Source organism: Harpia harpyja, chromosome 19 (assembly GCF_026419915.1).
Source record: "Harpia harpyja isolate bHarHar1 chromosome 19, bHarHar1 primary haplotype, whole genome shotgun sequence".
NCBI lineage: Eukaryota > Metazoa > Chordata > Aves > Accipitriformes > Accipitridae > Harpia > Harpia harpyja.
Genome location: NC_068958.1, coordinates 16,212,045 through 16,236,261, shown reverse-complemented (window position 1 = coordinate 16,236,261; position 24,217 = coordinate 16,212,045). Strand labels below are relative to the sequence as shown.

At 60.0% G+C, this 24,217-nt stretch overlaps 1 protein-coding gene across 4 annotated transcripts in view; it reads right to left on the bottom strand.

The window, feature by feature from the left end:
* KIF21B (kinesin family member 21B) overlaps window positions 1-24,217 on the bottom strand; it is a 43,836-nt gene that overhangs the window by 15,387 nt on the left and 4,232 nt on the right. For all 4 annotated transcript variants that reach the window (XR_008239363.1, XR_008239364.1, XM_052815285.1 and 1 more), the window contains exons 2-21: window positions 13,171-13,393; window positions 12,631-12,813; window positions 9,475-9,624; window positions 9,121-9,255; window positions 8,570-8,737; window positions 7,938-8,053; window positions 7,126-7,321; window positions 6,528-6,717; window positions 6,350-6,413; window positions 5,632-5,856; window positions 5,244-5,325; window positions 4,636-4,753; window positions 4,123-4,314; window positions 3,257-3,456; window positions 2,973-3,080; window positions 2,472-2,540; window positions 1,888-2,117; window positions 1,336-1,483; window positions 1,044-1,238; window positions 100-201 (exon numbers count right to left, since the gene is read on the bottom strand). Coding sequence is in view for 2 of the 4 variants with exons in the window: in XM_052815285.1 (XP_052671245.1) it covers window positions 100-201; window positions 1,044-1,238; window positions 1,336-1,483; window positions 1,888-2,117; window positions 2,472-2,540; window positions 2,973-3,080; window positions 3,257-3,456; window positions 4,123-4,314; window positions 4,636-4,753; window positions 5,244-5,325; window positions 5,632-5,856; window positions 6,350-6,413; window positions 6,528-6,717; window positions 7,126-7,321; window positions 7,938-8,053; window positions 8,570-8,737; window positions 9,121-9,255; window positions 9,475-9,624; window positions 12,631-12,813; window positions 13,171-13,393 (3,094 nt within the window). In the remaining 2 variants the exon portion in view is untranslated. The remainder of the gene's footprint in view (window positions 1-99; window positions 202-1,043; window positions 1,239-1,335; window positions 1,484-1,887; window positions 2,118-2,471; window positions 2,541-2,972; window positions 3,081-3,256; window positions 3,457-4,122; window positions 4,315-4,635; window positions 4,754-5,243; window positions 5,326-5,631; window positions 5,857-6,349; window positions 6,414-6,527; window positions 6,718-7,125; window positions 7,322-7,937; window positions 8,054-8,569; window positions 8,738-9,120; window positions 9,256-9,474; window positions 9,625-12,630; window positions 12,814-13,170; window positions 13,394-24,217) is intronic.

The following is a 24,217-nucleotide window of genomic DNA, read 5'->3' as shown; positions in this document are numbered from 1 at the left end:
CTCGAGTTCCCCCCACCAGGTCCGCACCCTGGCACCCTGCTCCCCTCCCCAGCTGCAAGAAATCCCATCATGCATCCAGGTCCTGACTTGGCCCCGCACCTTGTCAATGGAAGCCTTCAAGAAGTTGTCCAGCAGGAGCCGCGCTTCGGCCAGGGAGCAGGAGCTGATCACCACTGAGGTGTCTGTGGAGTCCAGCTCCTCCTGAAAAGTTGAGGGACAGGTGTTGGATGCAGCAGGGGAGCTTGCCACTCAGCATGGGACAGGCAGTACAGGCTCTGTGGCCAGCACAGCACCTCCACTGCCTTGCCAGCACTGCCCAGTCCAACAATTGCTCTCCTCAGGCTGCCCAAGTGGCTACTGGGGAGATCCAGCCATGGAGATGGCCAACACAACCTGAAGGGCTTCTGTGTTGCTACGGAAATCCTGGTGCCAACACTTAATTAGACACTAATCTGCAGACACCAACCTCACCCAAATCCACAGCAGATCAGGTCACCAATCCAAAGGCTAGTGTGAATTAACAACAGACCCTTCTTCCCTGCCAATCTAGATGACAGCCAGGGACAAGCCAGGGACAGCACACAGCCTCCAGCCCAGGCTGCAGCCACTAGAGGGGAGCCGGGAGCTGCACAGTGTCTCTGCGGCATGCCCAGTGTCAAAACTGTACATAAAACCTGCAGGGTTTCTGCTGGAAAAAAAGCTGATCCTCCCTGGGATGTTTCCAGCCCATAAAACTCCCATGGGGATAAGTGACCACCAGCCCCACGGGCAGGACTGGGGGCTGCAGCTTCCTGATAATCCCAGGGCAGTGGGGTGTGGAGCACCAGCAGCCTGTCCATGGACATCCAAGGACCTGGCAGCACTCCCCTCCACAATTAACCACCTAATGAGAAATGACTGTGCGGCTGCAGCCCCACTGAGCGTGTGACACAGCTCAGGGGAGGACTCTGGGATGCCCAGCCTGGCTGTGCTCAAGGACACCCTTGCCTCCCAGGGTTGTTCCCAGTCTCTCCCTGCCAGCTGGGCCCAGTCCAGCCACCCACCTTGGTCTCCTCGATCTGCATGATGGTGGCCTGGCAGTCAGAAATGCTGTCATTGATGTAGTCAATGTTGGCCCCCAGCACCTCGATCTCCTCGTTCAGCTCCTGTAGCCCTTTCTGCTCCTTGGGGCTCTCTGCCTGCAGTTTCATCCTCTTGCCCAGCAATGCTTCCTGCAGCAGTGCCAGCTCCTCGCGTTTCTGGGGGAAAAGGGAGGGGCATTGGTACTGTCAGCACGGCTGTCCCCCTGCCCCGCACCCACCACACAGCCCTCTCTGTCCCAAGCACCATTGTCACCTTGATGAGCCGCTCCATGTCAGCCTCCAGGTTGACAATGGTCATCCTCTGCATCACGATGTCGAAGATGCGCCGCTCCAGTGACTGCCACTTGAGGCGGGCGGCTTTGCTGAAGGTCTGGCTCGCCCCTTTCTTGGGGAACTTCTTCCTACAGCCAGAGGGGAGAAGAGGCACATGGGCGACCAGCCGCACCATACCTGGAAAGCTGTGCTTGCCCCAAAAGGATGCCCGGGCTCTGGCTGGCCAGGAGTGGAGGAGGCATCTGCATCATTTCTGGATCGCCCAACTTTTCCATCACCCCTTAGCAAAGAGAGAGATGAGCCCAGCAGGGGTTGTGCCATGGCATTTAATGCTTATGGAAGGCCAGCACTGGGCTTAAGCCCAGGTGACAGTCAGTCACACGCTGCCAGCACAGCCTGTCACTGGGTCAGTGGTTTAAAACGGGCCAAATGCACAGTAAGAAGCTGGCCTTCAACCTCTGCCACCAGCCAAAAGCCATGCATGGGAGTCCTGGGATGCCTTATCACCCATCCACACAGCCCCTGCCCTGACCTGGTGGGCCGAGCCCCATTCACGGAGGATGAAGGGTCTCCCAGAAAGTTGTTGATTTTCCTGTTCCACTGGCGCACGATGCTGGAGACGGAGCGAGCGCCAGACTCGGGCTCGGAGGAGGTGGTGCTGGCCGAGACCTCCGCGCCTGAGTCCAGCATGGCCGGCTTCTGGCTTGTCCTGCCTGCGACCCGGTCTGACATGGGCTTGGCGAGACGGCGCAGCGCTGAGACCTGCCCAGGAGAGGGTGTCAGACGGGCGTCCCCAGCCCAAACCTGTTGCCGTCTCCCCCAGGGCCCCGCAGGACCAAGAGCTCTGGGGACTCTTTGTGCTTCATGGGCTTCCACCTTCTCCCTTGTAGCCCATCCCCTGTCACCGGGCTCAGCTGCCCTGGGAGATGGGTAATTCCTCTGCCTCTGTAACCATCTCCCACCTGGTTACTGAGCCATAAAAATCCTCCCACCCTTTTGGGAAACCCGCTCCCAGGGTTGGCACTGTCTGGAGGACAGGGTGTCTCTGAGGCAAGCGCTGGGGCCAGGATCCCCATGGGGGCTGGGGGCTATGTGAAGAAACCCCCCCCACCTCACCTCCTGGGTTTTCCTCCGCAGCACTATTTCCTGCTGCCGCTTCTGAGACTCCAGAGCCCGGATCTGAAACTGCATGGGAGAGAAACAGACCGCTGGGGTCCTGCCCAGTGATGGTTGCAGTCCCAGGGCTCCCACCACCAAAGCTTGGAGCAGTTACTTTGCCATGAACAGTCTCACTCCTGATTTTAATAGCGAGCAGGTTTCCAGCCTTAAGGCTGACCCTGATGACACATTGCCCCCTGAGCATGGGGGGGAGCTCACAGTACCTCCCACAACCACACTAGGAGCTCCAGGAGGCCCTTGGGAGTGATTCAGCCAGATGTGCTCTACTGCGGCTGCGCAGCCCCTGGCGAGGCCATGGGTGCAGCATGGCCCCAAGCTTCACTGACTGGTATTTATGAGCACCTCAGAGTGCCAGAGCAGGACAAACATCCACCCCCAGCCAGCCCAGTCCCCCCCCACAGGGACACCCAGCAGCATGCAGGTGGGCTGAGCTCTCACCTCCTGCCGGCGCTGCTCCTTCTTGAGCTGCGCGATCTCCCGATTCCTCTTTGTCTCTGCCAGCCGCCTCCGCTGCTGCTCCTCTCGCATCTGCTTCATCAGCGCAACCTGGAACGGGAAGGTACCGTGTGTCGGTGCAGGCACCCGACTGTCCCAGGGCACCCACCCACCAGACAGACAGACAGATGTCCTGCACTTGCCACCAGGAGTGGAAAACATTGCTTCTGAGCAGAGAGCCAGACTTGACCAGGGGATGCGCTCCCTGCCCTGGCATGTCCAGGTACCTTTGCCTTCTTCATCTCGGCCACCTCCGCCTGCAGCTTCCTCAGCTCCCGCTCGTAGCGGGACTGGTTCTTGAGCAGGCGAGCATGCTCCTTCTGGGCTGCCTGGAGCTTCTGCAGGTCCCGGTTCATCTCCTTCAGCCGCTTCTCATAGTCTGCTTTGATCTTGTTGGCTTTCTCCTCTGTGTAGCACTCCATGGTGCCTGGGGGAGCGAGGAGAGGGCTTGTGATGGCCACACACCCTGGGATCCTCCTGCACCTACACACACTGCCTGGAGGCACCGGGCACTGCTCCCTCCCCATCCTGCCAGACCCCTCCCTCACCTCTCTGCTCTGGCCCCATCACAGGTTCAGGTCTGTCTGGGGGCACCCGCTGGAAGAGATGGGTTAGGGCTCAGCACAGGGTGGGGACAGGGGGTTACAGCACAGTCACTGGGCGGAGAGGAGCTGCAGACCTAGACCTGCAGCCATGTGGGTGGGTGATCCTGTCCTGCTGAGCCCAGAGATCAGCTATACCACTAGGTCTTTGGGCTCTTCATGTGCCCCTCAGCACCTCAGTTTCCTTAAGTGTTCCCACATCTCATGAAGCAGTGTGCAAGGCTAGAGGAGGCTTTGCCTCACCATCCTTTCCAGCCACCTCTCCAGCACCAGCTGGGGTCAGGAGCCGGACTAGTCCAGCTCCCATGGCAAGACAAGCAGGGTCTTGGGGGTCCCAGGGGCTCAAGCAGAGGTGGGAGGACAGCAAAGCTCTACCAGAGCCAGTGTTGCGTGCAGAGAGCGGATGCTTTGGCTCCGAGTCAGCTGGGCAGGAGCAGGGAGTGGGGCCTGACACTGCGGGGATGGGATCCCACAGGTGAGGCGGTTCTCACTGAGGTTCTGCAGGACCCGGTCCCGCTCCAGCTGTGTGTCCCGAATCTTGTTCTGCAGCAGGATCAGCTTCTCCTCGTACTGGTGCTTCAGGGTCTGCAGGCGCCGCTGGCTGTTCTCCAGCTCATCAATCAGCTTCTGCTTGATCTCTATCTCGCAAGTCAGATCCGCCAGGTCGGCCTGGAAATTCACGGCTGGAGGCCAGTGGGGGACAGTCAGGCTGGGAGGGATGGGGGAGCATGGCTCCCACAGCCCCACTGAACCACAGCACAAGGAGAGGGCAGAGGGAGCTGATGGGAACCCACATTGCTGGGGAGCGGCAGCACTGCAGAGAGCGTTGGGAGACTCCCTGCAGCAACCCTGGTGCTCTTCCAAGACCCCCAGAGGAGACACGGACGGGGCCATGCCGGGGCATCCCAGCAGACTTTCCCTTCCCAGGACCAGAGCTTAGTGCCAGGAGACACCAGCAAATGCACCCCCATACCCTGGGCTGCATGCATGGCTCCGCACTTTACCCTTCTCCTCTGCATCCGAGTCTGAGTCCACCAGGCTCTCTTCACTGGCTGAGTCCTCATCCTCATCTTCATGTCCATCTTCTTCCTCACAGCCACTCTCATCCTGTTCCTCCTCCTCCTAAGAGACAATTGCCTAACCTCAGCTTGCAACATGGCCCTGCCCTTCTCTCTGCAGCTCTTCCATCCTGCAAACCTGAGCTCACCCCATAGTGATGGGCTGTAGCCCCCACAATGGGACTCAGCCTCCTACACAGGATGCCCAGGGGCTGCAGCACCATTTCTGGACCCCCAGCATACACTGTTGAGCAGCTCTGTGCCCCATCCATCCTTGCATCCATCCCCTCCCAGCTGAATAACACTGCATTGCCCAACCCCCCTTCACCTATGCTTATTGAAACCAGGCCCAAAAAGATGTGGGCTCCTTGCTCCACAGCGGGGCTGACTGGGGAGCATCCGGCTCCTCCCTACTCCGGCATGGAGTCCTCAGCTCCATGACCCCTCCAGCCTGCTTGCAGGGCCAGACTGAGCTTGGTCCCTCTCCCACATGGGGCGATGACAATGCTCCACACCCGAACACCCCCCTCGGTATGAGGACAAAGCCCGCTCACCTCTTCCACCTCGTTCTCATCCGTCTCCTCCCCATTGTCCTGCTGCAGTTTCTGCCGCTTCTTAAATGCTTCCTTCTCCGGGCTGGGGTAGAGCAGAGGGATGCTCGTGAGTCCCAGCATGGGGGAGCCCGGGGACGGGTCCTGCCAGGGCCCCCCTCACCTCCTGCTTTTAGACCCTTTGGGGAAAACAGCCTTCAGGATCTTGTGGTGGATGAAAAGGAGACCAAGGGCAAGGCAGCACTGGGAGGGGAACCCAGGCGTCTGGGTTCTGTCTCAGTGCTCTGGCTTTAGCATGGATTGAGGAAGCATGATACCCGACCCCACAAGGACAGACAGGAACTGACACGCAGCCTCCCCCTTCCCAACATCGCGCAGCAGCTGCCTTCACCTTTTCCTCCGCTGCCGCCTCTCTTTCTTTTTCAGGCGCTCCAGGTCCTGCTTGGCCCGTCGGAGGACATCAGAGGCCTCTGTCTCCACCGGAGCAGCGGGGCTGCACAGGCCAGCCAAGCCAGATGCTGGGGACGAGCCCATGGAGTAGGGGGGCCGGGCAGAGACACGTGAGAGGCTGCGACGCAGAGACTCATTCATGGACTCGCTCTCCAAAAGCTTTGTCCTAGGGATTGGAGATGGGATGTGGTCAAAGAGGGGACATCCCACTGTCCCCAGAGGAGGGGATCTTGCCTGGTTTTAGGATGGTGCGAGCAAGGGACAGAGTCACCACAAAGCCATTCCCATTTTTGTTGGGTCAGAAGGTCAGGATGCTGCAAGACAGGGTCCCAGGACCATGCAAGACACTGGGATGGACCCAGCTTTGGGGGGGGCCAGCAGTCCCTGGGAGACACCAGGCACTTCCCGCAGGATCTCCCCCTCCATCAACAGCCACAAAAAGGATGACAATGGCCAAAGCACTGCCTGGCACGAAGGCTGGGACTTGTACAGCCCCAGTGTAGCAGCGGTGTAGTCAGCTGCTACTCCATCAGGGCTTACAACTCACCCCGGTGATGCTAGAGGCACGGAGCTGTAAGCCACACCTAGGCTCAGGCCACACCATGGCACCCACCAGCCTGGGGACCCAGGTAACTCACCAGCCATGGTGCCCAGCTCACCTCAGCTCTTCAATCTCCCGGATGTAGTTCTGGATGAGGGTGCCAATGGCTTCGTTACCATCACCTGGAGGAGCAGAGGTGCAGGTGGATCAAGGCAAGACATGGGCTGTGCTGCAGCACCCATCCCAGCTATGCTCGCTGGGCTGACCCACCATGCCACGCTCTAGCCCAGCCTCACCTGCCTTGGCCAGCATCAGATTGGCCTCCTGGCTCATGAGGTGGGTGACCCTGCTGTTGATAGCATCGATGGCCTCCTGCATGGCCTTCACCCGCATGCGCAGGGTGCTGTTCTCCTTCTGCAGCATGGCGTTCTCGCGGAAAAGGTCACTGTAGCCCTCCGAGCCATCCTCCCCAATGACCCGCTTGCCCTGTGAGAACAGGAGGAGAGTCCCTGAGTGCAGGGCAAGCTGGGACATGGGGACCCACTGCTGCATCCCTGGGGGCAGCCCCAGCCACCAAAGCAGGGGCAGGGACAAATCTAAGGACCAGGAATGCCTGAGCTCAACAGGCGGAGGGTGAGAGATGCTTCAAGGCTTCTCCCTGCCTTAGCATCCCCAAGAGACTTGCCCAAGGTCCTGCCTGTGGCAGGGCAGGAAGGAGCTAAGCCCCCATCTCTTAAGCCTCCTGATCTCACCTAGCAATTACCCCCATCAACAGGGGCAGAGCATGGTAGGCAGGAGGGTCTTTCTTGCTAAAACCAGCCTAATTCAAACAGGAGGAAGAAGCTTTCTGCTCCTGCCTCCATCCCACCTCTGCAGGCTCACTCGGCCACTCACCGCCTTGTACTCCATCAGCTCCATCTGCAGGCGGGCGATCTCGGCCCGCAGGGCACTGATCTGTTGACTTGTCTTGTCCTGGTTCACCACCACCTTGTTCTTGATGTTGCGAGCCCGGTTAGCATACTTGAGCGTGTTCAGGGTCTCCATGAAGTCCCGGTCAGATGGGCTCACGCAGGCGATCATGATGGTTTGGCTTGGGGAGGTGAAGGTCAGGGTGAAAGGACAGTTTCCCCCACCCTGCACCAACTCGGCACCTGGCAACCTGGGACCCAGCACAGGCCGCATGCCCCCAGACACCCATACTAGGCCCTTCTGTGTTTTATAACCAAGGTATAAACTGGGTTCAGTCCCTCTAGACCCAGAGCACCGGCAACACCCCACAAGCAACACATCACACAGCACTGAGCAAATCCAACTCCCCCTGCCAGCCCACACATGCCAGGACTGCTGGGGAAGAATGGGCTCTTCAGAGAAGTACCCCCAGAGCAGGCAGCGAATTCAATCCATCCCATGCTGGGCAACACCACCTGCCAAGTCCCAGGTCTGCAAGAGCTTCAGAGTGTTTTGCACCAGCTAATTCTGCCAAAGCTGGCTAATTGTGCCTGGGACTCATGAGGAGCCAAGTTCTTTACACCTGCAAAGTTATGCACTGCCTGCCAGGAGGCATCCCCTCCCTACCGGGCAATCCATGAGGCATTTGAGTCCTGAAATAGCTCCCATGTGGCTCCATAGACCCTCGGCCCTATTTGCAGGGGGACAGCCCCTGCAGTCCTCTCCCAGGGCTCAGCCCCAGCCTGGGACCCCCTTACCTGTTGCCCCCAAGGGAATCCTGCAGCAGGCGGGTGAGCTTGGAGTCGCGGTAGGGCACGTGCACAACTTTCTTGCTCTGGTCTCCGAGGGCACTAATGACGTTCCCCAAGGCCAGCTACCAACACAAAGGAAAGCCCCCCCCCGCCAAATTCAGCTCCTAATGAGAATACAGCTGTCATGTAGCCAGCACATCAGGCCTGGGGCATGTGCTGCAGCACAGGTTTGGGGTGCAAGAGGTGGAGGCACGGGGCTTCCCTTGCCAGTCTCAGCATTCGCCCCGCCTTCCCTGGGCTGTGCCTCTCTCCCACATGCACCGAGGAGCAGCATCAAGCCCTGGAGATTTTTTTAAGCTCAAGTTAGCAGACCTCGACCTTTTGAGGACTTGCACCCTTGTGCCCAGCTGTATCCCTCCCCATAGTCCTGCCCTCAGCAGCAGAGCTGTGCCCTCACCACTGGTATTTTGGATTGTGCATATTCCTGCCTACAGGGCCAGGTAGCATAAACCCCAGCAGAGACAGCAGCAACCTCAACAGCCCAGAGCAGCTCCAAGCAGGACCCAAAGGTGTCCCAGGCTCCCCCAGGCAGGCCCTGCCTCCCCCCTGCCTTTGCACACCGGTGCCCAGGGCCATACCAGCCCACAGTTGATGGAGATGCCTTCCTTCGCTCTCTCGCCAGTAGCACCTGTTCGCTTCAGCCTCTCTGAGCCAGCCAGGTCTACAAAGTGAAACTTGGCCGTGAGGGTCTCGTACTCGGTGGTGGGCTGGGCTCCGTCCAGGAGGTTGTTCACCTCCCCATTCACCTGCGGCCAGGCACAGATGGAGAGGGTCACCACCACAGACCCAGAGCAGGCAGCAGCCCCCTTGGGTGCGCTCAGACATCAGGAAAAGCCTGAGCATTCACCCTCTGCATCCAGCCCCTCAAGGATGGGGGAGAGGATCCCAACAGCAGCTTGCTCTGGGCCATCCCTTGGGCCAGACCATCCCTGCCTTGGATGGGGCTGCTCCAGGGCAGACCTCAGCTCCCATTAAATGCTAACCCTGGCTATGACTGGAAAGAAGAAAGACAAAGCCCTGCCTCTCTTTGCAAGACTTCAAACCCTCTCCCCTCTCCAAGGGACCCACACACATTGCCTGGGTATCAGATCCAGGAACAGCCCAGCCATGAGGCAGGAGCACATCTCACCAGCTCCGGGCGGGTGCACACTCTCATCTGGCATAGATGAATGGTGAAGATGGCATGGGACCGGGAGCTCTGCACGTTCATCTGGGTGCTGGCGGTGGTGCGGGAAAGAGCCCCCTGTTTTAGGCACTGGATCAGCTATAACAACATGGGGCAGGGAAGAACAAAACCTTGAAGCACCCTTCTAGGGAGTCAGGAGAGCACCCTGCTGCAGCCCAGCAAGCATGCTGACCTCTCCCTGCCTCACCTCAGGGCTGCTCTGTCCCATCCTGGGTGAGATACCCCCCTTGCCTGGCTGTCCCCATGTAGCACAACCCTGGCTGGTGGGCACCCATATCTGCCCCGTCCTGCACCTACCTCATCCTGCGAGCTGATGAGGCGCGACGTGACCCCTGTGGTGTAGATGCTCCCGCTGGCATCCTCATGGATTTTGATGTTGGATTTGCGGTGGCGTGCATCAGGGTCGCGGGCACTGTCAAACAGGTCCAGGATCTCCTCATTGTAGAGCTGAGCAGGGAGGAAGCAGGTGTGGGGTGAGTAGTAGCAAGCAGGAGGCTGCTAGAGCCCAGCACAGCGGGACTGAGAGGAGCTGCCCTCTGCCATCCTGCTGCTGCAGTCCTGAGAGCCAGGACGACAGGGCACACAGCTGGGGGTGCGCGTGTGTTCACACATACGTGCACACGTGTGTGCTTAGGCAAGGCTGACCAGGAGAGCTGGTGTGCGTACAAGTGTAGGAGAGAATGCACAAACACGTGCATGCAGATAGGAGACGATGCACAGGCAAGCTCTGACCTGCATGCATGGGTACCCAGCTAGGACAGGATGCCAATAAGGAATGGTGCATGTGTGCATGTGTGTGCACAGGCATGCATACATGTGCCCATCTGCCCCGCAAAGCTCTGAGCTGCAGTCTGGGTTGGTTCCAGCTGCCTGACCCTGTCCTGTCCCTGGCCCACACAAGCAGCTGTGTGGGAACCAGGACATTTTCAGAGCCCTGTCCCCAGAGCCTGAGCAGACACCCAGGAACTATGCATCCCCCCAGCCTTCCTTGCTCACACATGGGAGCCAGTGGAGCCCCCCTCCCACCACAGCTCCCTGACGTCACCTCTGCCGGGTTGAAAGGGGACAAGGGGGACCAGGGAGGGCTGGACAAGCAGGGAAAACCCTGAGGACCCAGAGCTGAGAGAGGATGCTCCCATTCATATCTTGACCCTGCAGCATCCTCTCTCACCCTGGGGTTGAGGGACATCCCTGCCTGTCTGTCCCCCTGCCACCACCACTCAGTGCCACATATCACCCTCTCACGCCCACGTCCCAGTGCAGTGAGCAGGGTCACCCAAGGACCGCAGGCTCCTGGCCAGCAGAGCAGATCAGGCTAATCTGTCCCTGGTCACCCCAGGTGCAAACAGGCTCCCCGAGGTTTTAAACTGTGCTCTGACAGCCTGCTCCCAGGAGGAGAGTCACAGGACGGGGATCAGCAGGGCCAAATCCTGTACCAATGCCGGGACAGCAGGGTGGTAACCAGCATCTGATGTGGCCACGTGCCCACGCTGGCACAGGAGAGCCATTATTGCCACAAAACCCTCCCCGGATTGCCTGGATAAGGGTGGCTCTAGGACAGGTCTCAGTGCAAGAGCTTCGGGTTTCATGCCCATGCCTGCATGGTGGACCAGTAGGCAAAGCCCTTGACAGGCTCCAATGGCCTTTGTCACCAGGCCATCAGGCAATGGGGTTTTACTATCCCCACACTAACAAGGCCCTTGGAAAGCCTTCAAGATCCCTTAGCTGGCAGATAGCCCCCCCCCCCCCGGGGCTGCCAGTGTCCCACTGGGCACAGCTGGCCTGGGGAGAGCAACCATGAGCAGCTTTGAAACACAGCAGAGGAAGCTTTGCTCCCATCCTCCACCGCAGTCACCAGACAAACATCTCTGAGGCTATTTTGAGAGCCAAAACCAGCAGGGGTCAGAGGTGGTGAAGAGAGAGAAGGGCTACAGGAAATCCCCGCGGCAGCTGGTGTGACCCCATGCAGGGCCACTGCTCTGTCACCCCCAGGTGCCCCTGGGGTTGCGCTGGACCTCTTGGTCTGCAGAGATGCTTCTTAGGATGGCCTGGGACATCCCCTCCCCAGTGTTCATCCTTCACATGTCCCAACCCCAGCTAACAGGTCACCCAGCTCCTTGGGGCAGTGTTGAGTCACCCCAAACTGAGTGGGAGAAACTGAGGCAAGGGAAACTAAACTGGACAGCAGAGGATCTCCTAGAGGGCAGATACAGGGGGCTGAGAGGGAAGGGAAAGTGTGTCACATAAGGTGAGGGGACACACATTGGGCTGAAGGCCAGTATCTGATCCGATAGCCTAGGGAAGGCAGGTCTATGCCCCAGCCCCAACAGGGTTAGGCAACCCTCCAGCAGGGAGAAAGCCTGACAAGGTTCAGCCCCCAGAAGGACTTCAGAACAGGCAGGAAATTGTCCCCATTTCCATCCCAGCCCACAGGTTCCCTAGAGCAGAGCCCCACAAGGCTGAGGATGCATGGGAAGACAGCCAAGAGTTCAGACAGGCCAAGTTGTGGGGAGGGAAGGATGTGGCCGGACACAACAGCACCATGGGAGCTAACAAGGGCTCTGCAGATGGAAAGCTGATTGGGAAGGATTTCTCTGGCCAGCTCTCCAGGCTAGGAGGTGACTTTGGGCACTGCTTCCCAAACAGTGGAGGAACCCAGATGTGATGGCCACCAAAGCCACATGGAGGCAAGATCACAGCACAGGGCCTCTCTCTCTGCCTGCCTGTCTCCTCTGGGCTGTACCCCAGATCAGGACACCAACCAGATGAAGTTTGTTCAGGAGCTCAGCTTTGCTCAACACCACCCTATGTTTTCTCACCAGGGCCTTAAACGAGTTCCCATCTTGAACTTCTTTGCACTTTCACCCCAGGACCAGCTCCAGGGAAACCACTGCAGACACACAAGGTCCACAGGCTTTCTGGGACAAACTTCTCCAGGGAAAGAAGCAGTTAATAGAAGAGACTTTTGAAATGGAGAGACCAAAGCAGATGCGGGAGAGGATGCAGTGAAGCATTCTCAAGGTCAAAGATGCAGCAAAGGACATGGGAAAAAACACAGCTCTTCCTCAAATCCCCACAAGAATGGCACTTTTTCCTCTCCTTGTTTCACTGGGAATGCTGGTCCAGACCCAGGGGAGCAGGTATGCCACTATCCTCAGCTTCAAATAGGAGTAAGTGAGCTCAGAGTCCCCTGAATCTCCAGGGTCCAGAGCATAAGCCTCTTCCCCATGGGGGGGTGTCCCTGCAGGCAAGAAGGAGCCACCCCAGTTTGTGGCCATCGTGAGGTCAACAACATTCAGGTGCTTTGAGTCTCCTCTGCCCTGGCACGCATCCCCGGCCACATGCCTGCTGCGGGGTCCAGCTCAGCCAGGGAGCAGCCAGGACATGGAGGACTCAAGGAGCCCAGGACACAGAGCTGAGCAAAGGACAGAGCAGGGCCACAGTGTCACCCACCTCCAGGAACTGGGCGCTGACTTTGAACTCGGGTGCCGCCACACCCTGACTCTGTGCCGCCCGCTTGCGCTCCTCGATGCCACTGAAGAGGTGGCCAATGGCCCGCGGGATGATGCCCTGCTCTTCCTCAGAGATGTTCATGTCGAAGCCAGTGCCCATGGTGTACGTCTTCCCTGCACCAGTCTGTGAAGAGGCAGCAAGGGGGGAGCTGGCTGGGCCTTCACAGGCTCAGCTCTGCCCACTGCACCCCACACATCCCCCTGCCACCCCAGGCTCCCCAAACGCCTCTGCTGAGCCCCTCTGATCCCTACCACCACACCAGCTCCCATGTTCCCAGCCCTGCCTCCCTCTCCTCCCACCCAAGGCCACCCCCTGCCCCAGCTCTCACCCAGGCCAGGGACAACTCTCTGTCCCTTCAACACCCAGGAGCTTATACACCTCCACCTTCCCTAACCTCTGCAGGTGCCATCTCAGCATCTCCAGCACTGCAGGAGAGCTCAACACCCATGCCAGAGCCCAAGGAGCAGGCAGAGCATGTACCTGGCCGTACGCCAGCACGGTGGCATTGTAGCCCTCGAAGCAGCCTTCGATGAGCTTGCCCACGCACGTTGTGTAGATCTGCTCCTGCCATGTGTCCAGGTCAAAGACAAAGTCGTAGGTGAAGGCCTTGTCCTTCCCCAGCAGGACTTGGGGCTCACCAGGCGTCACCGAGGTGCAGATGTGACATCCCTCTATTTTCTCTTTGGACAATTGGGGACGGATCCTGCAGGAAGAGAAGCGGGCTGAGGGCAGCCTCGGGGCTCACCCCTGTCCCGAGGGACACAAGTCTGGTCCTGAGGATGCGAGCGTGGCCCATGCTGGAGCTGTGCCTGCTGGGGGCAGGGGTCCAGCAGCACCTCTGCCTGCAGTGTGGAGCAAACAGTGCAGGGGATGCTTCAACTCCTGCAGCCAGCAACAACCTTGATTCATTTGTGGCTGAGAAAAGAGGTTGGTGCATCCCAGAGATGCCACCAGTCACCTCCACAGCCGAGGTGACAGGCAGGGCTGGGTACCATGGCTCAGGCAGACGCAGTAATGACATGCAGCCTGCACTTAAAACTGGCCTTGCACCAAGAGCTGAATACGGCCCATACAGGGCCAGCCAGCCTCCCCACGCCTGTACTGGCTCATTTGCCACGATGCCCCCGGCCAGGCAGCGAGCTCTGGGCTGCACGTAGACACTGATCAATACATCAGAGCAGCCTTGACGGGGACTGCCAGGGTACAGGCGGGCAGCCGGGATGTGCTGCAGCCAGCTGCACTCGCTTGTGAGGCAGCAAGATCAAAGCGCAGTTACAAAGGCTTAAAATTCAAAATGCAAAAACACGACGAGACAGTCCCAGCACCAAAACAACTGTCCAAACCAAACCACCACCCAGCCCAATGGCTGTCCCCAGCCATGGACTCAGCAGATGTGAAGAGGACAGGCGAGGCTGTGCTGGGCTCCTGGCTCTGGCAGCATGCACGACCAACCCACCGCATCCCCACCTACCACACTCAACCCCTCCCCAAGAAATCTGGGTACAGAACGGCCAGACCCACGGCACAGCTCTGCGTCGGTGCAGGCACTGGTGTGTGTTAGGGCTGCAGCAGCTCTAGTTTTGGTGGATGTGCCGGCTGTGGGAAGCTGGCTAGTCCCAGGGGACTCATGGAGAAAGAGGGAGTGCAGAGCCAAGTGCCATGGCAAACAGCTCTCATTAGAGCTAATGACTGCACATCTCCCCTCCCTGGGTGCCTCATAAACACAGCTATTAATTCCTCCGAAGCCGCATCGCCGGCAAGCCGGCGCAGCGACCGCAGCAGACACTTTGCAGACTGGAGCTCCTCATGAGCCACCGCTCCTCACCAGCCTGGCCGGTGGCAAGCAAAGCCTGGGAGGGCCAAAACCCACTGTGTTTGGGGGAACAGGGTGTCCCCGGCGGGGTGGGAGGCAGCACGAGCACCCCACTCACCCCGCAGGGAGCCTGCACAGCAGACGTGTGGGAACAGCTATGTACGTCCGTGGGTATATTTAGCTCAGCAGCCACAATAGAAAGCAGCTTCTGATGTGCTCAGCCCTAGACTCGCTCCCTTCGCCTTCCCAGGGTCCCACCCCCCTCCAGGAAAATTAACCCCAGCTTTAATTAGTTTTTGACCAACATGATGCACTTCTCTCTCCCCTCCCCACCCCAGACACGCACAGCGACAGTATCCCCGGGGAACAGGCAGAGGAACAAACTGGAACCATGGTATTTTTGGAAAATTCTTTTCCTCTCAAGAAAAATGAGAACAGGGTTTTCAGCAAAAGATTTCTTTCTGCCCCCCCCCCGCCCAGGTGATTAAATATGTGCACGTGGATTTGGAAGAGAAGATAAGCAGCAGTGTTGGAGGGGTGTGCACACATGAATTTTCCATAGGGCATTTGGGGACCCACCTTGAGCCTAGCCATGCTGGGCTGTTCCAGCTCTCCACATGCCAACACCAATGTCTCCCCCACTCCCGCTCCCCAAACCTCGCTGCCCAGCCAGCTCCAAGCACCCGAGGGACCCCATCACTTGCCCTGGCTCTCACAGCCAGGGGACTTGCGGGGGCTGGAGAGGACCCGGGTGCCAGTCCTCAATGTGTTCTCCCATGCTGTTCTGTCTCCCCAGGAGACTGGAGATGCGAGAACCCCCCAGGAAGGTCCTGCTCCCCAGGCAACTGGACAAGCATCACCTGGGGATGTCCTTGGGAGCTGCTGCCAGCTGGTGTGCGAATACGACAGACCCCTGCTACAAGGGAACAAGCGGAGCAGGAGGGCAGGGACAAGCAGCAGCAGCCACAGCCCCGCATGGGATGGCGCAGAGATGCCACCCAGCATCACAGGAGATTTATGTGGCCACCAAGAGACATTACAGCGGGTTTCTCTAGGCCAGTGCAGCTGCTCCTCCTGCTCCCCAGAGTCTGACTGTCCCAGCTCTCCCACATCAGGGGGTCCCATCCCTGCCCTCCCAGCAGGAACATCACCATGCCAGGCACTGGGCAATGTGAGACACTGATGGGGCCAGGCAGGTGTTCACGTGTAGCTCAAGTCATGCCTGGGCACCACAATACCTCCTCCAAACATGACATAAGCATCTGCAGAGCCAACACGGGCTCTCTCCTTGGACCTGTCCTCAACCCCGCCAGGTGACACTGGGGGAGCTGGCAGTGCTTGCCATGCTCTGCCTCAGTTTCCCTGCTCTGCAACAGAGATCAGCAACGTTGGTGGTCATAAAGTCACCATTTGAGTGCGTTCTGGCACTCCTTGTCCCTACCTCTACCAAAAAAGATGCTGGCCACATCCTGTCTGTCCATGGGCCCACAAGAACTGGGTGTGATGCTGTCAGGGCCCAACCTGCGGGCCAATGGAGCTGCTCCCTTACCTGCATCTGGACACAGTCAGCCAACCTGCTCTGCACCTGGTCATGGGCCACCAGCCAGAAGGACAGCTTGGTGCCCAGCACCAGGACCCATCGCAGAGCCAAACACACAAGGGTGCCCTGTCATAAAGGGCTGGGACACCCACAGAGAACCCAGCTGATCCCCTGGGAGCCCATGGCACAGACTCCTATGGTTATGTGGCAATTAGGAACGTATCCGCTAAGCAGCAACCAAAATAAACCAGGACTTAACCAGTGGGGTGCTGCCTCGCCACCCCCCCAGCTCAGGGAGGAGCGGACCAGAGCCCCAGCTCCACCAGGCAGCCTGCGTGCAGCCATCCCCACGCTGGCACAGGGGACTGCTTCTCCTGCTTGAAGCCGGCGTGGGGAGGAGGACACAGGCTGTCCTGGGGCCTGCAAGATGATCAGCACCAGCCCCATCTCCCTCCCACCCATGCTGATAAACCAGCCTCGACACAGGCAACACATCCAGGGTGGAGAGAGCCAGGAGGACCACAGTGGCACCATGAGCCCAGCCGCCACCTCCAGCCCTCCCACACTCTGCTCACTGTGAAGGGATGGTGACAGGGGACCGAGCACCCAGGACAGAGCTGCATGGTCCCAGCCGAGTGCTCCTGCCAAGCAAACCTGGCCACTTCCCAGCCCTGGGCACCCGACACACAGGGTTGGGAGGCAGATGGATGCACAGACAGAGACAGAGGTGCAGGCAGACGTGGAGACCGCTCCTTCCCGAACCAGCAGCTCTCACTGGGGCGATGACGGGCAGCGCAGCAGGAGCCTGCCTGCTCCAGCTTCAGCATCCAAACCCAGCAGCACAAGCAGCATGTGTGCCAGGGAGAGCCTGCAGCCGCACAGACACACAAAGAGGACCTCGGCTGGGAGCCTCTCCATTGCTCTCCTTCCCTTCCGTGCCGGGCTGGCAGACTGTGAAAGCACCGTCTCCACGGCTGGGCTGCCAGGGTGACCGAGCATCTGGGAGGAAGGGGGGAGCGGGTCCCTCACCCGGAGGGGCAGGGAGCTTCAGCGCACACACGGGTGTGCTCAGCGGCAAGCACAAAGACCGAGTTGTTCAGCGCCGCTGCCCTATGCCAGTGTTTGGCTGGAGCAGGGGGAGCCAAGCAAGGCTGGGAGCCAAGTGCTGGGTGGGCACTGCGGGGCAGCCAGCTCCCACAGGCAGTCCTCGTAGGGTCGGCTCGGAGGTCCCTCCACCCTGGCAGGAGCAGCCCCTCTGGGAAGAGACCTGCCCGTCCCAGCATCTCAAGCCCTGCAACAAGCGGAGGGGATGGGGTTCACTGGGCACAGCCAGTATCCCCATGTCAGGGCTGCATCCACCAGCAGACACCACCCAGCCCCCACTGTGCACCAAAGGAAGGCTGTTTCCTTGCACAGGAAGGCACAGTTTGGGTGACATGAACTGCCGGGTTCATGTCCTCATGTCCCCCTGCCCCCTCACCTGACTGCCTCAGTTTCCCGCCTCCCAGCCCATCACTATGGCAACCCCAAAGGGCTCCAGAGCATCCTTTGGCCCACAGCACTTTGCCAAATCTGTGGCAACACACTCCCATAGCCCTTCTGCCCCCAGTGAGAGCCACGACCCCCCCCCCCCCAAATTGCCTGCACCCACAGCCAGACACACGCCAAGCTCCCCCCAGCCCGCACCACCCTGCTGAGTCACAGCCACCCCTGCAGCAGGGCAGCCGTCCCACCCAGCACAGCCCGGCAGGAGAGGATGGACATAGGGGCAGAGGGGATTCCAGCACCCCCTCAGGCCTGTAACCCAGCACCATCCACCTCAAATGGGGGCTGTCCCAGCTCCCCAGGGAGGCCAAGCACACACCCACTCACCAACATTTCTCAGCACTGGCAGGGTGTTGCAGGGCAGCCGCTCCAGATTGGGGGTGCCGGTGACGCCCCAGCTGCAGCAGCCTTTTGCTGCCTTTTATAACCTTGCAACTGCAGATGGGCAGAGCCTTCCCCGACTGCAGCAGGAAGCTCCTGTCCCTCCAAGACCACTCTGGGAAGGAGGGTGGCTGCCTGCAGACCCTATGCAAGGAGCCATTCCTCTCCCCTCCCAAGGCTGGAGCTGAGGAGGCTGCCCAGCCAGGCAGCCTGTTTCCCGGGGAGCTGAGCCAGAGAGCCAGGGAGCAGCAGGTGGAAGAGCTCCATGGCATTTTCCCTCTCTGTGCCAGGCCCTAGAGGCTCAGAGCCACTTGCTCTTGTCCACCCTGTCCCACCTCCAGAGGGGCAAGGCTGCCCGCTGCAATGCTGGCAGCTCCGGCACCAGGTAAGGGGCTGGGGCACTGCCTCCTGCCTGCCTGTGGGCACCTCTGCCAGTGTGGGCTGGCAGAGGTTGGAGCTGGCAGACCCCGACCAGCCGTGCAGCCCGGCTGCTGTGGATGTGCCTGCCAAGACAAGCGGGCTGGGCAAGCCCAGGCAGCACCTGGGACTGCTCCCCACATTGCCCGTATTCATCCTTCTCCCATCCCCACTCCCTGCATCACCTCTGTTCACTCTGCTCCTATTCCTGCATCACCCTGCTCCCCACATCGCCCACATTTGTCCCATTTCCCCTCCCTACATGACCTTGCATTCACCCCACTCCCATGCCCACATTGCCTGTGTTTGCCCCACTCCCATCCCCACATCACCTGCATTTGCCCTGCTCACGCTCCCTCCAGCCTCCCCAGCATCAGAGCTGCAGGAGCATCTGCCAGATGGCCCAGACTCGCACGTAGCCCATCTGCCAGCCTCGCTACACCCTCTGCTCCCCCCATGCTTTGCTCCTGCCCTGCGATCCCACCCAGCAGCACAGGGCAGCCAGCAGGAGAGCAGCTCTAACATCGTCCTGTCCTCCCCTAGGACATCCTATGGGTCAAGGACACCCCGGGCATTGCAAACCCAACAGGCAAGAGGGCACATGAGTTTCAGTGTGGCAGTGTATGGGGCACTCAACCTGGCCAAGCAGCTCCCCAGGCAGGCGGGTGCTGCCAGCATCACCAGGGTAAGATCAAAGTGCTCCAGGTTTTCCCATACCTCCAGGCCAGCACAGCAAGCGTGGGGCTACCCGCCCTCACCACCAGACAGCGGCTCCCCAGGCCTCAGCTCAGTGTGGCTTGATCCCAGGGGGGGCGGTCTGCCCCCTTGCTCAGGAAGGGATGCCCCTGGCCCCATTCCGCCCCTGAGCACGGGGTCCCAGGAGAGGGCTGGCTGCCAAGGGCTGGCTGTTTGCACACAGGTTGCTTTGGACCCAAATCAAGACAAACTTAAGCATTTAATTACCACAGCAGGGAAGCAGCTCAGCAATCAGAGAAAATTGAATGAGGCTCCCCGGGGACTGCCAGGTCTGGTCAGCAAATGCTCCAATTAAGAGATATAGCAAGCCACCTCCTAGCAGGGGCAAGGACAACACGGGAAAGCACCAGGCTCAGCCTGCCTGTGGAGCCACCCACGCCACACGATCACTGCCTGTGCTCCAGCCAAACGCTATCAAAGCAGAGGGTGCCATGGCCAGCATGGCTGGACCAGCACCAGGGGCCAGATGGAGCTCCCTGGCTGCTGGGTCCCCACTGCCCCACAGCGCTGGGCAGCCTGGGGACAGGCAGGTCCCCACAGAGCTGGGGTGTGCATGGAGGTGTGCTGGACATAGCTCAGTGGAGGGACACGCCTCCACCCCACATCCATCGCCCCAAGGAAGGGACCCCAACACAGATCCTCTGCATGGATGTGCTGGCTGTACCCAGCTCCCGGCTGCCCAGCCTGCTCCCCTGCGGGGCAAACCCAGCTGTCTTGGACCCCAGACCCCACCGGGCCTGCCCAATCCTCCTGCTCCAGGCTTTCCCTGGCTTAGCAAAACCTTTAAATCAGGCCTTGGCAGCCACCATGTGCTGCTTATTAGTTCTGGCAGGAGCACACGGCGCTGAGTCGTGCCATCTGCTCTGCACTGAGACCCACCGTGGGTCAGGGACGAGGGATGTGCTGCCTGCACGGGGACCCAGCACTCAGGGACACCCAGCCCAAGGCAGTGGGCAGAGACCAGCAGGGCCCAGGGGAAGCACGGGATCATGCTTTACCCAGCCTAGAGGGGAGCAGGAGCAGACCGAGTTTGGGATCTCCCTGGGCGACTCCACCCCCATAAGCGACTGGCAATGCCATCAGCTCCGTGCTGGACCTGCCCAAGAGAAGCGGCTAGGAAACACCAGGAGGATGTTTGCAGATGACAGACCCAGGACAGCCATCCACAAAGGGGTGCAGGGCCCCAAAACCCCAGGCGGGGTAGGCAGCACAAGAAAACACACATGTGGCAGCATACGCAACTCGACGCACACCCCGGCAGGGCCCCTGGTCCCCTCCGACCATGAGGGAACGGCCACGAAAACACTGGCTCAGCAGCAGCGTCAGCAGTTACTGGAGAGCAATAGGAAACCATAGTTTGCCAGGAGATTCTGGGCCTAATGGGCCATCAGCCTGACCCTGTGGGGGCACAGAAATGCCATGGGTCCAACGGAGACAGATGGACACACTCCCCCTCCCAATTCTGCACCCCAGTACTGAGGCTCCCATTTCCTCCCACGCCAGTGAATCACACCCACAGGGTCTCTCCCTTTCTCAGGTGCCCCTGTGAGGTTGCCATGTCCCAGTCCCACCGCAGTACTGGTGCACCCATACTGGAGATAAGGCTTTCCCCGCCCCCAGAAAGCAGGCATGCCTGCAGCCCCCCAGCACACTCTGATTGCCACTGGGAAAACAACCTGATCTTGGCAGAAGATGCTGCAACCCCAGAGCCCACAGGGACATCTGGAACAACTTGCCTGCAAGACAGGAGAGCGGGTAGCACAAAAGAGGTGCCTTTCCACGCCCCCCCCCCCCCCCCCCAAATCCCAAGCCCTTGGCCATCAGGAGGGGGGATGCTACAAAGCACCCACGAGTAAACCTGGTCCCACAGCTGGGAAGGGAACAGGCACCTTTTGCCCTAACATCCTTCTTGGGCAGGTGCAGCATGAAATAATAGATGAGCAGAGACCACAGTGGCGTGGCCCAAGAGACCCCCTCCTCCTACCGCAGGCAGGGGCCAGGTTGTGCCTCCCAGCCCTGCAACACTGGGCCAAGGAAGTGCCCTTGCTCAGTGCTTGGGGGGCAGAGAGGTAGGCAAGGACCAGGAGCCCAGCTCCAGCCTTTCTCCCTCAACACAATGCCTTTCCTCCTTTGCCAGCATTGCTCATCTCCTCCCAAACCAGTGCAGGGATGGAGACATTCCACTCCTGCCACCCAAGCAGCATGCCCCCAGCACACCCACAGGGCTCTGCCAATGGGATATTTGGGTTTTTATACCCAGCAGTGCAGAAGCTCGCATGAAGCTCACGGGACCCTTGCAACTTCTGTGGAAGAGTGTGCCGAACAGACCCAGCACATCCTACCCTGCCCCACTGCCCTTCTGCCCCGGCACCTCCATCCCTCTCCCCTGAGCACCCATACCTGGGTCCTTGGGCTCCAGCACTCAGATGAGCCCCAGGCTGTGGCGCAGGAGGAAGGAATAGCCGGGGAAAGAAGTTGGAGGCAGTTTTGTGCCTGGTGCTAAAGGTCAGGCTGCACTGCTCTCCAGGGAGGGGACTGAGAGCCTGTGGGGCCCTAACTGCAGCAAAGCCCAGGGGCAGGGGGGCAGAAAGACTTTTGTTAAATCTTTCGGCCCTGGGGAGGGCCAGACCGGTGCAGAAATGCTCCTTGGGCCGCCCCTGTGCCAGTCTCCAGAGCTTTGCCCTTGGTGCTGGCCCAGACATCAGACTGGCGACGCTGGGAGAACAGACCCAGAGCTTGGAGGGGGGCTGCTGAGCCACCCCCCCGGACACTACAGAGGCACCAGCCGGTGCATGGGCAGGTGGGCAGGGAGGTGTTCACAGCCCCGTGGGGTTACGTGGGGTGGGGAGACCATGGGACAGGGGACCTTTGGGCCAGGCCTGGCTACAGCAAGCTGTGACAAAAAATCTGCCCCCCCCCCCCCCATGCCCTGGCCCCAGGGAGCTGCAGAGGAGGGGAAGAGATTTCATTGGGATCCCTGGGACCTCGGGTTCAGCCCCAAACCCTCTGTTGGAAATGGGGACGACAACTGTGTTGTGTCCATGTGGAGCAGGGCAGAGGGGCAGATGCCGAGTGGGATGAGGCTGCCAGCCACCCCAGCCTCACAGCAGTGCAGAGCCAGTGCGGGGGGACACGGGGACATGCCAGGGCAGCACTGGACCAGCTCCTGGTCTGCCCGGAGGGGAATGGGTGGCAGGAGGCCCGTCACCTTCCTTCCCACCAAGCTAAAGCAGAAACCCATCAGCATCTGACCAGAGTCACCCTGCGGCATGCTGATCTCCTGCAGCAGAGCCTGGCAGCAGCTGCCCTCACAATCCACCACATCCCAAACCTGCCAGCTGTTTAACCAACGACAGGGACTGTTTTGACAGCCGCCGGCAGGAAACAGCCCCGTGGGACCACCGGGGCCAGCCCCTCCTCGCAGCAGGAGCAGCGTGACAGCCACTCGGCCAGGGCTGGCTCCTCAGCACCGGGCTCAGCGGGGATATTGCTTTCCCTCTCCGGGGGCCAGGAGCCATGTTCCCGACAGCTTTGTTTAGGGCTTCATCTCCTGCAGTTTTTTCCTGCCCCCAATTTCACTGCTGGTGCAGGAAAGCTGCAGCTGGCTCTGTCCTCTGGCTTAGAGACAGCCCCAGCCTCCCAAGTTCCTGAGACTTCATAGCATTACATATTTAAATCCCTTGCTGATGGGTGATGGGTGCAGGCACCAAAAGCCTCTTAAAGCTGTTTTGCTCTGAGCGATGCTGCAGGAGATGGCGTGCCTGCGTGGGACCGCAGGGTGCAGCCCTGCTCCCCCCTCGCACTGGCACCCGTCTCCATCTCCTTTCTAACATTTCCGCTGTAAAAGCCAGCGAGTGCACACCTGATTGAAGCCAGGCACAGAAAAACCCCTCGCGCCCACATACCTGGGCTCAGCACTTCCCTCTGAGACCCCGTGGGGCCCCCCACCCACCACGGCCCCCAACATCTCTCTCCAGACCAAGGAGGCCTATTTAATGCTGCTCTCTGGGCACTGAGAACATGCACAACCCTGCCTCACACCGGGGCTGGGGAGCCCCAAAGCGAAACCAAAGAGCAGCAGCTCACCTGGATGGGTTCAGCACAGCAGCAAAACAGCCACGGGACATGGGGCATCCCCACTGCTAGGGCTGAGCTGCCCTCGGTGCAGGCAAAGGATGGGGAAAGTGGCTGGGGCACCCATGCCGGTGCTCTGCCTGCCCAGCACCCCCAGGCTATAGCAGCCTCCTGAGATATTTCCTTCCTGGGATCAGGGCTGCTTGCCAGGGAGCCTCCCAGTCCCTGCAGATGGGACATGGGGCACCCCAAGGCTGGGCTGCCCCCCTGACCAGGACAGGCTGTCCCCCGCATCACGACAGGAGCCAGGCACATCCCATGCAGTGGGGTGGGTTTGCCTCATCTCTCCCCTCAATGGCCCTGTGACACCTGAGCAAAACCGGCACAGCCCCAGCCAGACCTGGCAGGAGACAGTGTCCCATTAGCCACTCCTCAGTGTCCTCCCTGGGCCACACCAAAGGGGCTCAGAGCTGCAGCAGCACTGTGGTGATGGTGGGCAGTGGGTACCAGGCCGTACCACCCCTCTCCATGCTGGAGCCCTTGGGCAGCACGCATGCTGGCATGGCACGAGCTGGGCTCACACCACCTCTCCATCCAGACCCAAAACTGCCCTGGGAGGAGCTGGTTTGGGTGGGCTACAATAACTCTGCCTCCTCAGGGACTGACCCCAGCTGGTCCCGGAGGCTTCAGGTCCACAGAAACCATCCCAGCAGGCAGAGGAGCCCCAGTCACGTGGCAGCAAAGATGCCAGGACCCTGGCAAGGCTGAGAGCCCAGCTGATCCTGGCACCTGGCCTTTGCCAGCATGCTCCCCCTGAGCCGAGGCCCTCCAGGGCACATGGCAATGGGCACGTGAGTCTGTCCCATCCTGAGCGGCACATCCCGTCCTTCTTCCCGAGGAGGAGGTGGGAGCAGCTCCCCAGGGCAGGAGACAGCCAGCACCGGGCTGCCCACGTGGAGCGCAGAGCATCACGGCAGGAGCGTTTATGAGAACAGCAGAAC